The 12,684-nt window shown below is 42.1% G+C and overlaps 1 protein-coding gene across 1 annotated transcript in view; it reads left to right on the forward strand.

Moving 5' to 3' along the window:
• LOC146173032 (large neutral amino acids transporter small subunit 2) overlaps positions 1-5,563 on the forward strand; it is a 141,475-nt gene extending 135,912 nt beyond the window's left edge. Inside the window, exon 12 of the mRNA XM_084584836.1 lies at positions 1,924-5,563. Within this exon, the coding sequence (XP_084440962.1) occupies positions 1,924-1,991 (68 nt within the window). The 3' untranslated portion in view covers positions 1,992-5,563. The remainder of the gene's footprint in view (positions 1-1,923) is intronic.
• The last annotated feature ends 7,121 nt before the right edge of the window (positions 5,564-12,684 follow it).

Genomic DNA, 12,684 nt, shown 5'->3' on the forward strand with positions numbered 1-12,684 from the left:
AACTATGAAAAGGGGGAAATCAGCTGGAGAGGATCAGATAACTACAGATTTGCTGAAGGACGGGGGGATATCGTGCTAGAAAAACTGGCCACCCTGTATACGCAGTGCCTGGTGTCATCGACGGTACCGGAACCATGGAAGAACGCAAACATTATCCTCATTCACAAGAAAGGGGACTCTAAGGACCTTAAAAATTACAGACCAATCAGCTTACTGTCTGTTACGTATAAGGCATTTACTAAGGTAATCACTAATAGAATCAGGACAATCTTTGTCTGTTACGTATAAGGCATTTACTAAGGTAATCACTAATAGAATCAGGACAATCTTAGACTGCAATCAAGCAAAGTATCAAGCAGGGTTTCGGAAACGGTACTCTACTATCGATCATATCCATACCATCAATCAGGTAAAAAAAAAAAAAAATGCTCGGAATATAACCAGCCCTTATACATAGCATTCATTGATTACTAAAAAGCATTTGACTCAGTTGAAACCTCGGCGGTGATGCAGGCATTGCGAAATCAGGGGGTAGACGAGCCGTACGTGAAAGTGCTGGAAGATATATATAGTGGCTGCACAGCAACCATAGTTCTGCATAAAGAAAGTAACAAAATTCCCATAAAGAAAGGTGTTAGGCAAGGAGACACAATCTCCCCAGTACTATTCACAGCTTGTTTAGAGGAAGTATTCAGAGACTTGGAATGGGAGCAGTTAGGGATAAGGGTAGATGGAGAATACCTCAGTAATCTGCGATTTGCTGATGACATCACCTTGCTAAGCAACTCGGGGGATGAACTGCAAATAATGATTGATGACCTAGACAGAAAAAGTAGAAAGGTAGGCTTGAAAATCAATATGCAGAAGACTAAGGTAATGTTCAACAGCCTCGAGAAGAAACAGCACTTTACATTAGGTAGCGAAATACTGGAAGTAGTAGGCGAATATGTCTACTTAGGACAGGTAGTAACCGCAGATCCGGACCATGAAAAGGAAATAAGAAGAATAAGATTGGGATGGAGCGCATTTGGCAAGCACTCGCAGATTATGACTAGCAGCTTACCGGTATCGCTCAAGAGGAGAGTATACAACAGTTGCATCTTGCCTGTACTCACCTATGGGGCTGAAACGTGGAGGCTAACCAAGAGAGTTCTACTTAAGTTGAGGACAACCCAGAGGGCTATGGAACGAAAAATGGTAGGGGTAACATTAAGAGATAGAAAGCGTGCAGAGTGGGTCAGAGAAATAACTCAAGTTACCGACATTCTAGTGGAAATTAAGAAGAAGAAATTGACATGGGCAGGACGAGGATAACCGATGGTCGCTGAGGGTAACACAAACTGGATTCCAAGGGAAGGAAAGCGTAGTAGGGGGCGGCAGAAAGTTAGGTGGGCGGATGAGATTAGGAAGTTCGCAGGGGTCAAGTGGATGCAGCTAGCACAGAACCGGGTTAAGTGGAGAAATATGGGAGAGGCCTTCGCCCTGCAGTGGGTATAATCAGGCTGATGATGATGATGATGATGATTACCACCCCGTTTCAAAGGGGACGCTCCTATATTCCATCCATCCATCCAGTTGTGTGTTCGCAGGGGTCAAATGGATGCACTGGAGGAAAATGGGAGAGGCCTTCGCCTCGCAATAGGTATAGGCCAGCTGATGATGATGATTATTATGACACTGCTCAGAGGGCCCTACCATTGAGAAAACAGAATCGTGTCTCATCGGAATGGCAACACCCGTGTTTCTTTTGTACTTTCTAGTTCGCGAAAGCTCTGTTTTTGGCGACAGTGGGCTCCTAGTGAATCACACTTAGTAACGACACAGTTCAGCATCTTGTTTTCCCTAGTGTTGCTTTTAGCTAAGCAGATTACCGCCTCCTCCGTGTTTACTCATTATGTTCTTTTACTTTCCATCTCTTTGCAGACTGCGCCACGGTGTTTTTACAAAAGATGCTCGTAGTGGTCGCCTCAGAGAAGCCCAAGGACGTCTAGGCAGAGTTCGAATCCCCCGGAACGAGCCCCATCTTCGTCAACCGCCCATTCCTGTTCAAGCTGGCGAGGAAACGGCCGTTGAATTTCGCCCTCGTCGCGGACACTACCACACCGAAGGAAATGTTAGAACGTCATTGTACGCTCTTCCAACCCCGGTCGTAAACAAACAAAAAACAACAAAAAAAGAGAGCGTGGAAAAGAAATGGAACAACGTCCAAATATGACAACAAAAAAAAAAAAAACAGTTAACGGAAAAATATGAAGGAGCTATTAAGGACACGGTTAGTCTTTACAAAAAAAAAAAAAAAAGAAATGAAAAATTCAAAAGCAATGTCTCGTTGTTACTGATCCCTGTTTTGGACAAGACAGCCAGTTTTCGGTGCTCTGGTGAAAGTGGCGTGGAGCTCACATGATTGAAACATTATATTGAGTAAAGCCCGGAAGGTTACCTTCAGAGTAGTCCCGTCAAATAGTTATACATCTGTTAGGTCCAGTTTGAAAGCTTATAAACTATTTCAGAAAGTGGTGAACTCCTGTCCCTGTTATACGTAATTGGTTTTCAAAGGTTCAGTTTTCCGCGGGCATTGGAGTAATCGAAACCGGAAGTTTTACTCTGATAACTGCCTTGAATACCATGTTTCAAGCTTCACTTTGTCAAGCCATGCCCACCTGTTTCGTTTTCTTGTTTTGGAATCGTGGACAGTCAGTTGGCTTCCCGGGCACCATCGAGTCGACAGAGTCTCAGCAACGCGATCTCTCATCTCTTTGGGCCTGGCCGGACCGGTGCTAGAACTAAGCTAGTCGACAAAGAAATAGCCTTACGAATAACAGCGTTAAGATTAAATTTCTTAAATGACGTACTAAGGATGGAACTACGGTCTTTGTGTACACTTTGGTCTTAGAAGCCTGGCTCCGTATCGCCGCGTGAGATCAACTGCTCTTGGGAGTTTCGACAGTTCTTCAGCTTTCAGTTTCTTCTGATCTCCTCCTGGAACCTTTCAGGGCATGTCAGCTGTAAAGGCAGCTGGTATTCGGGAAATATATATTTACTCAGTTAAATTCTTCCATGACAAATGGTTGCAGCTAGCTTAGCCTACCTTCGAAAGGTGAAAGTGATATTGCTCGGCTGTTTCTGCTGTATGAGCTTCACGCCACTTGCCGAAGCAGGTGATCTGGGACAACGAGGTCGACCATATAAATATATACATATATGTGTGTGTGCGTGTGTAGGTAGAAACATGTGTGTATATAAAGCGGTATGCTCGTGGGCATATATGCACGTATATATTTTTATAATTAAAACATTAAGTTGGCAAAAAAAAAAAAGTATCGTGGAGGCGTTCCGAATGTCTTTCAGTACCAATGCTTCCAACCATGCGCGTTTAGGAACAAAATAGAAAGACTGGTATAGATGTTAAGGACATCAGGGGTAGCTCTGCCACATATCGAACATTTGTGCAAGCGGATCATTTTTTTTATGTTTACTTTTGTCTTTCCGCGTTTCCACTGTTGCTGACACCATCACGAAGTGTAGTGATGGCACTACTCTTTGAAGCATTTGTAATTTATTTGAAGCAGTGCATTTTTCGTATGCCATGGCTGTCTCTGAGGATGCTTAAATGGTCCGGAGCTTTGCAGTAGCACAACCTTATTGTGCTGTCGCGATTTCAACATCCAGAATTCTTGACCTGATTTTCAGCCATCGCATCTTGCAATGATGTCAGTATATTTATCGAAATGCATAATGTGGAATTGTGCTTATTATTGGATTAGAAACAATGCACTTTATTTGATTATAATTTTAGTAATTGAACATCGTACAAAATTTTAGGATTGCAGTGAGAGTAGCTACGCGTCCAAATATATCAAGTGTTTTGGGACGTGATTAACAAAGCTCCAAGGATCATTTGACTTTCCTCAAAACTTCCCTTTACACATGATTTTTTTTTTGTTCTGCAGAAGGATAAAAGCTCAACGCGGGGTCTTTTTTTATTTTTCTGACCGTACGTGATCGCCTAATCACTGTAGCAGTCGTGCTGGGTTGGGTCAGCTCAGCTGAGCGTAGCATTGATAGCCCTCCTTATATTTATCTACCATGCAGCTGAAGCTTATTGTGTGCTGTTAAAAGGCCTTTCGAGCCTTAACGCGAGTGTCATTGTCCGTTGTAAAGGGTTACGTCCTTTGTTGGTGGGCTTATTGTCATTAGCTTTCCGTGCTTTGCAGTGCAATAAGTGTGATCAAATGACTTTAGGCAAGTATTAATTATGGTTTCAAAAAAACAAAAAAAAAGACGATGTTTTATGCATAGCAACTATGCGTACCAGCTATGCTCGGAGTAACGGGTAGACGTTACTCTGACAACATATTTGGAGTGATTTTGATCCAATTGATGACTTTAGGAATTTTTTCGTGCCTGTTCTTTATAATAAGGGGGTATTTTTATGCTTAATTTCTCATTTCTGAATGCTTTTCAGAGGGCTGCTGTAGTATATTATATTTTCATGTCTCCAAAGAAACTATTACAGCGTTTCACAAGAAGCTATTAGTATATTCTGCTATGCATAGTTCTCCGCGCTGTCAATCCCGTTGTTCAAAACTGGTGCAGGAGACTGATCTTGTGTTCGATTTATGGGCAGGCTTGGCAGTGTTCCTCGTTTTCTTTTTTTAACCCAAATCACGACTGCGGTGATTTATTTGCGTTAGGCTTCTTGTAAGTGTCCAATGCATATTCGATATCCTATTGTTGTTTTTCTCGTTTTAGATTTTTTTTCTTATGAAACGCTTTCACGTTTTTTCTCTTTTTCCTTTTTTAGCTACCTTTCTTTCAACTCCAACACAAACACACATAAGAAAACATTTGTAATACAGTTAATCTTTATTCCGTAGACTCAGGTGATTTGAATAGACCTTTTCACTCATGTTTGAGCCTTTAAGCATGTAATACAGAAGAACTTATGCGAAAGAACGGCAGATGTTGCGGGAATTCTAGGCGCAACCCCAACATATAAAAGAAACTTTTTTAAACGCAGACATTTATATTCTGTACACTTTTCGTTGACCTGACTAAAGTTTTGCAAACAGCTTGTTAAATGTGAGCGCAGATTCTTTTTGTTGTGGATGATGCATCGATGAATTTAGTTTTGGAGGATTGAATGTCTGGAACTATTTCGGCGGTGTTGGCAGCTATGTAGAGTGCAGTGAAAAGAAGGTTTAATTGCGTTATAGAGCGACAAGAAAAAAAAAAGAAAAATACATGCATGAGACACCGTGACGCATTGCAAGTACGTTCCAAGATTTGGCGCGAGAGGACGTGAGGTGATGATTTCATGCGTCAGGAAACAGGTAGTTACTATGGTAGGATACAACTCGAGAAATACTGCTGCTAAAAAAAAAAGAAGAAAAGACTATAATTTCCGATGCCTTGTACAGTAAATGAAATTAGCTCTTTGATATTTGCATATATCAAACAAGCCAGAACTAGAATCCTTGAGCTCGTGATCCAGCCTGGCGTTTAGCTTTTTGCTTGGGTAACAAAGAAACCTTTAATAGCGGATTACGTTTTTTTTTTTTTTCGCGGAGAAATTCTGTGTGGGGTTCAGCGCAGCCACGAGTTGTATCCGACTACAGTACGTGCAGACACAAGGGCAGACATATCATGAAGTGTATATTTGAATGCACGAGAAACTGAAATCATTGTTGGCGAAACAGGTTTGATATATGGCCATTGCAAATGTTATAAACACCAAAACGGGCACAGAGACACATACTGACACGACAAGTGCTAATGGCCATCAGATGGCTATGCGAGTCATCAGTGTAAGACATCGAGTGGCTACTTTCTTTTTACTTCTTTTTGTTATTGATAGCCTTCGTCATTTGCTGTTGAGTGCGAGACAAGCAGTGAAGTGCATTACACCTTCACAGCTGCTGGTCGCATCAACGAGAGAAAAATACCGAATACAGCGCGAAGTAATGAAACTACTGTTTTCAGCAATGAAAGAAGGCATTACAATAAATTCTTTGACACCACGATTCCCTTTGTTCTCCTTTGTTCTGTTTTCTTTTTTCCCAGAGCAGCCATTTGTTGTGCTTTGGGTTTTCTTTTTTTTTTTCAATTAAGTTTTGCTTGGTTGTCGAATGTACGAAACTTTAATTGTTTGGTTTGTCTGCATGCCAATGATCGCTGCATTCTGTCCTACCACAGCAAAGGAGGCGTTCTGACTGCTGCGCACACCGCTCATATTTGCCCAAAGCGGTGATGGCTGTTTCAGACGTATTTGCATTGTTGGAGAAGCGGAAATACGATGAAAGAGTGTTTTCGGTTGCCGTTGTAATGATGTTTTCAGAATTATTTGTCATCGATTGGACCAAAAAATAATGCCCTTGTTATCTTGTGTGGGCCCGCTCTGCCAACTGTTCTTTTTTTTTTTTTCATCGACCAGCTCTGCCAACCCTTTGAAAGGCTATCGTGCAGCACCCTGGTACACACTTTGATATACCTATTCGCGCTTTATTTAACCGAGTGCATAGCATTATGACTTCCGCGCGAAGCAGGGTTTGGTCTGATAATTGATGATGTAGCAAATAGCTACTATCGTGCTGTCACAAATTCCTTCGGCTCAGATGTAAACTGAAGTGTTTTAGAATCTCCGCATTTTATCTGCAGGAATGGGCTAACGTTGGCCCAAGTTTGGGCCAACAACTGGGCCAAGCACTTCACAGTCAGCTGATATTGTTATGCACGATGGACACAGGAACTGACACAGCCGTGTGAAAGGCCGCGTGTATGTTGTTTAAACAGCGAAGTTTTGTTTTCACTTTTATAAAAAACGTCTTATTCCGTTCAGACGTATGGCGGCACAGGCAACAATTTGTTTCAGTCTATCTCTCATGTTGAAGATCTGAAACACTATAGGGCAGGGTTCTTAAACTCGTATTGCTATGCAGGCCGCATTGCACTGAGAAAATGCCTCTCGCGGACAAGGAGCCGGGAAATAACTAAAGAGAAAGAAGAAGAAACAATGAAGAAAAAGAATAAAACTGAAATAAAGACAAACCAAAACGTCCCGTTCTTAGGCCACACCCTCCCATTCTTCGTGGAAAAGAAAAGCGGCTAGTGCTCAATTCTGCCTAAACGCCGGGCGGCCGGCGCCACATTGGTATGGCTCTACTGAAGAGGTACAAAGGTCAATAAATACACAGTCACTTATCCTCAAAAGAAAAAAGAAAAACACCTGGACTTGTAGATGAAAGAGAGGTTGGGGTGTACTGCACTTTTCCTTTTAAGGCAGCTGAGGCCAGTCTGTAGTTCATGCAGGTCAAGGGGCCACGCAATGCCTGCTTTCATTTCCACTATAGGTGCCTCGATAATATAACGTCTCACCGTTGCTTCCACAACGGACGTGAACTAGGGACGGGGCTTTTTAGTTCCCAGGCAGCACAAATCAAGGGCCCAGTGTTGGTACGGTGTTGGCAATGTCCGGGCCATTATAGGACCGGTCGTTGGCGACATAGTGGATCTCTGGGCTCAAAGTTGGTGCTGCCTGGGAAATTTATTTTAGTCGTCTGTTACGTAAAGCCGACAGGTGAAGCTGACCCATGTTTTCGGAACAAAGACTGAAATTTTAAGGCGAAAGTCTTTATATAGGCTCATGGATGTGGGCCCGTCCGCAGAGGGTGTCAGATCTAGTCTCTGCCTAAGAATGACGTCATTTAGAAGAAAAGGAATGTTTGCATGAGGTAGAAGGGTAAAAAAAAGAACTATATGTGCAAAATTTCGCTGATGTGGGTAATTAATTTAAGCCAAAAAAGTTGAAATAGCCATGGACGTCGATATAATGTGCAGACGTCGTAACAGTCTCGGAAGTCTAAATTCTGTAAAATAGGTCAATATTGCGCAAAAAAACGTTACAAAGTTTTAAAAGAGCTAGAGCAAAAAGAATAAAAACGAAAAAAAAACCATACAAATGAGCGAAAACGCGGAAAATGAGTACAGAGTCGCAGAAAAGGCTTTCGCCTTACCGCTCTTAAGAAAGTTCTAAATGCCTACATTTTTTTGGAGCCGGGTCACTGCATTAAACAGCTCGGCCCGCGGCCCACGTGTTTCAGACCCCTGCTCTAAGATGACCTTTCTGCGTCATGGTTTTTGTTTGTCAGCAGGTGGATTTGAGGCTTTCACTAACTGGGGGCCTAAAGCGAAGAAATATATTGAAACTGACAGCATTTTGTAACAGTCAATATTTCCGTTTTTCTTTTTAAGTAGTCTCGAATGTTGGCTCTAAAACAAATGATGGGTCAAGAGACTGGGTTCTTTCTTGAGGCGTTGTATTCATTCTTCATGCTCTTTTTCTGCTTAGCACAATGTCGGCTAAAAACGACGCCTGGTGGAGCGCATTAACTCGAGAACAATGACAGCCTTTCCAACAATTGTGGTTAAAAATTCCGGGTCGCTATTACTCCTTTTTAATGGCGTTAAACTAATTCTGACTTCATAACGTACTATAATGCAGCTACACTTTCCCGAAAGTTTTAAGAACGGCTCAAGGTGGTAGGCACAACACTATGGTAGCAGTAGTAGTCTTCAAAGAAGGCTCATCCTTAGGAAAAACGCAGTTAATTTTTATTATACACCGACGTATTGTACGCCATGATTTAAAGGCGGTTTTACATAGTCACTCTACTGCTGAGCGCTGCCGTTATCTGACAAGCCGTGCTAAAAGCACCGAACAAACGCTGAACACCGGGTGCGCTTGTTTTTCAAATCTGCGGAAGTGCATTTCCCTTTTAATGTCCTTCTATTTTAGCTCAAATTACTTTTACAGTGCGACGAGCCCATCCTTTGCCTCTGCCAATGCACCAATGTCGTCAACAAGTCTTTCATGAAACACGTTCTTCCAATAGATGGCGGCTTTGCTCTACGCTATATTTTTTGGCGCACTTTTTCCCTGCCAGAAATGCCTCTTTTGCCTTATAGCTCGGCACCGGCATATAGCTGACAAACATACAGCACTCAACTTTCTTAGACCTACCTTCATAAGTGCTGCGTTTGTTCTGGCAGACGTTGTATGCGAGCAGCGACGCAAAAGCTTGGGAAACTTGTTGACTGAGGTTTCATTCACATAACCCGAAAATCGAAATATTATGTCAGCAGAATAGTTTCTTATAGCTGTATAGTTACAATAGACTGTGATGGTAATAACGAAACTATGGCAGAGAGACATGTTGTTAACGGTATATTTCTAATCATTAACAAATCCTCGCTGGTTGAACATCCTCTTTATAATATTTAGGCTCTATTATCGTTGTATTATTTTTCTTAGTTCTGCCAGGTGGATTATTTGCAAACAGAAGACGTTGGCGCTGTTGTTAGAGAGCAGACAACTTTCCAGATGTACTACATCTTTCTGCGAAGAAGCACAACAGAAGGTTTGCTATTGACTCCGTTCGAACTCCTAAGTTGTGCCTTATGCGCTAAAATTGAATGAAATTTGTTCTTTGTGACCGTCGAGCCGTCTTTTCAGACTCGCGATTTTGTCATGATTGAGTGGGAAAGTGTGCAGACTAGCAACATTAGATCATCATCGTGTCTTGTGTCTGTATCGTGTTGTACACAGTAACAACACTTGCGGTGCTTATGAGTGCTACCTTGGATGGACAGAAGAGTTTTCGTTTTCTTTGTGATGGGAACCCAGAAAGACCATAAAAACAAACAGTTGCAAATGACAACGTAGGATTTTTGTTGCATGTGATTGGGACAACTTTGGAAATATATAGCACACAGGCGCTAAGCCATCTTCAAAATTATACTAGGGCACTGACACTACGTCTATCAGTTTTAATCAGTAATAGAGGTAAGGTTACTATTCCGAATTACCATGCGGGCTCATTAAAGTAACAGCCTCCACGGACTCGCGTGCGCTTCAGTTCATGCCAAACGCCTTGGACTACAGTCTTTTAACGAAGATTGTAAGTCACTTAAATTTGCGGTGCTATAACTGAAATGCACTAATACAAGTATATACATTCATTCTTATCCCTGGTGGCACCTTCTGTACAGTCAGGTAGACACGTACTCGTCTCCGAGCGTTTGATATTATCTATGCTGCGTGTGAATAGCTTCTACTGTATCTGTGTATATCAATGCTAAGATCAGTTCGATATCTATTGAACGTCATGCTGACACGTTAAGGATGCCTAAGAAGTATGTTGCACTGGCACCGTGAGTTTGGCGATCGTTTGTTCGTCGGGCCCTCTTTATCAAAGCAGCGTAAATAATCGCTAAGAACCTCACCCAGACACCCCAAGAAAGCATCGTCATTATAAAGAAAGAACTGTTATGGTTCTGTCCACTGCCGTTTCGTTTATCATTGCAGTGTTCTGATCCTGGGCTGCTGCTTTGTATTTAAGCCTGTTGTTATGCCAGCATTTGCATCCGAGCACTCTGTGGTTGCCTTTGTTTCTAGCCCTCAGTCAGCATTGACGTTTAAACACGGCTGGTAGACACCGCGCAGGGAGTGGAACGAGGATATGCTGTAAGTTCCGATGAACATTAAAATTTTGTAACTCAGTACGTTCACTCATCGCACAGCCTGCTGACTCATTATAATTTTGTGCGAGAAATGCTCTCTAGCCACTGTGTCGTTTCAAAGATGTGTGTTTCACGCGTTTCAAGCCTTATGGCTTAGATGCTGAACGTAATGTCAAACATGGTTGTAACTTGGAGATGTTTAGCGAAAGTAAAGAAATGTTAGATTTTTCTGTGGCACGCGAGTGCTTCGTGGTATGTACAGGTCTGAAACATTTTGAGAACTCTTCGTGGTGTCGTCAATAACGCTCTGTTAAACGCGAAAAAAAAAATGTGTTCACTGTGCTGTCTCTATCCCTTATGCATTAAAACATGTGATGTGCGTGCGCTTGCGTGAGCGGTCTTGAATGTATCCCCCCTTTGTGGGAAGGATGGTACTTTCCGAAGCTGCTGAACAATTATTTGGCCGCGCTTTAGCTCTGGGTATAAACTGACCAGAAGTGTTGATTGCCGAAAAAAATCGGCGGATGGCTTTTTTCTTTATTTCTTTTTTGGTGCTCATTTCTGCTTGGGAAGTCCAGGTTTTTCGGGGAATTGTGTGGTGTAAACGCTAATGACCACTGAAAAAATATGAAAACGGAGATTTACGAAGGGTGGACAAAAGAAAGGTTACAACTTTTTCTTTTTCCTCATTTGTGCACTGGCAATGTGTGGTTGTGGTGGGCTTGCTGGCCTTTTTAACTTGAACGGGCTTATGTGTTGCGTTCACGTCATGCTAGCCATTAAGATGATAGAAAACGCAAAAGAATGCAAAGATAAACGTTCATCATCATCGTCATCAGCCTGACTATACCCACTGCAGGGCGAAGGCCTCTCCCATATTTCTCCACTTAACCCAGTTCTGTGCTAGCTGCATCCACTTGACCCCTGCGAACTTCTTAACTTCATCCGCCCACCTAACTTTGTTGTTCTACCGTAAATAATGTCTTATCATTCAATATTGTGACTATAAATTTCAAAAAGGGAGAGAAACAGCATGGCAGTGTGAGATTTATCCAATATAAGCGATGGCTCTTTCTCCTATTGGCTTAGTTTTAAGCAGCACAAATACCAATATTTCGCACTTAATAGGCACACTTTAACAGGAAAAAAAAAACGTTTTGAAAATATTTATGGTTGTGCAAAAACATGAATCAATCCGATTAGCAGTTAACGCTTCTGAGCTATGTGCTCTGACATTGGAGCTTTTTCCGCCGTAATTTAAAAAGAAAAAAAACGTCCACTTAAGGAAGTTTTTAGTGGCATTTCGGGAAACAGAAACCTTTTATTGGCTACGTCTGCATTTGCGCCTTCGCTACTATGGCTTTTGCGGTCTATGTAAGCACCTCAAGATGATGATGATGATGATGATGATGATGATGATGATGATGATGAAAAAAACACATCACAGTAACGCCACTCCATGCATCTGAGAAAAACCGACTGCCCCGCAACAAGTAGCACACCGGCCCATGATTCTTAGCGCGCCCATGGTGGCTGAAGTGCAGCGCCCTCAGCTTTTCCTCTAGTTAATGTAAGAAACTCTTGGGCTAAAGCTTCTACACATTACAGTAGGTCCATTAGTAGAACGCCAATTCTTTTGACAAGTCCGCTTTCACCAAAAATACTCGGCTACTAGACCACTGAGTCACCGTGACGGGTTTTTTTCTTTTTAAATTACGGCGGAAAAAGCTTCAATGTCATAGCACACAGCTCAGAAGCGTTAACTGCTAATCGGATTGATTCTTGTTTTTGCCACTAAGAAAAGGCATATGGGCACAGCGACTAGCTCGACTGGCGACCTGAATCATCATCATGTCATCATTTTAAAGCAGTAGGACGCAAAAGGGCCTCTTCCACTGGTGACCAAATTTGTAGTGTCGTGACTAGTTTGAAAAATCTGATCTTTCTTACATACCACTATACTCGTATCATCAACACTGTCTCCGTTATTGTTGACTCTTCTTTGGTGGTAGTTTTGTTTAAAATTATCGACGTATTCAGCCATCACTGAAAAAAAAAAACTGCGAACAGCTAAGGTAAGGCCTTCTTTCTCTATGTGAACACAGGCTTGGTAAAGCTATAGCAAGAGGATAAATCCAACAGAACCAGCCTCAGCGTCACGCACAC

This window comes from Amblyomma maculatum, chromosome 11 (assembly GCF_055883805.1).
Source record: "Amblyomma maculatum isolate TAMU_Amacu chromosome 11, ASM5588380v1, whole genome shotgun sequence".
NCBI lineage: Eukaryota > Metazoa > Arthropoda > Arachnida > Ixodida > Ixodidae > Amblyomma > Amblyomma maculatum.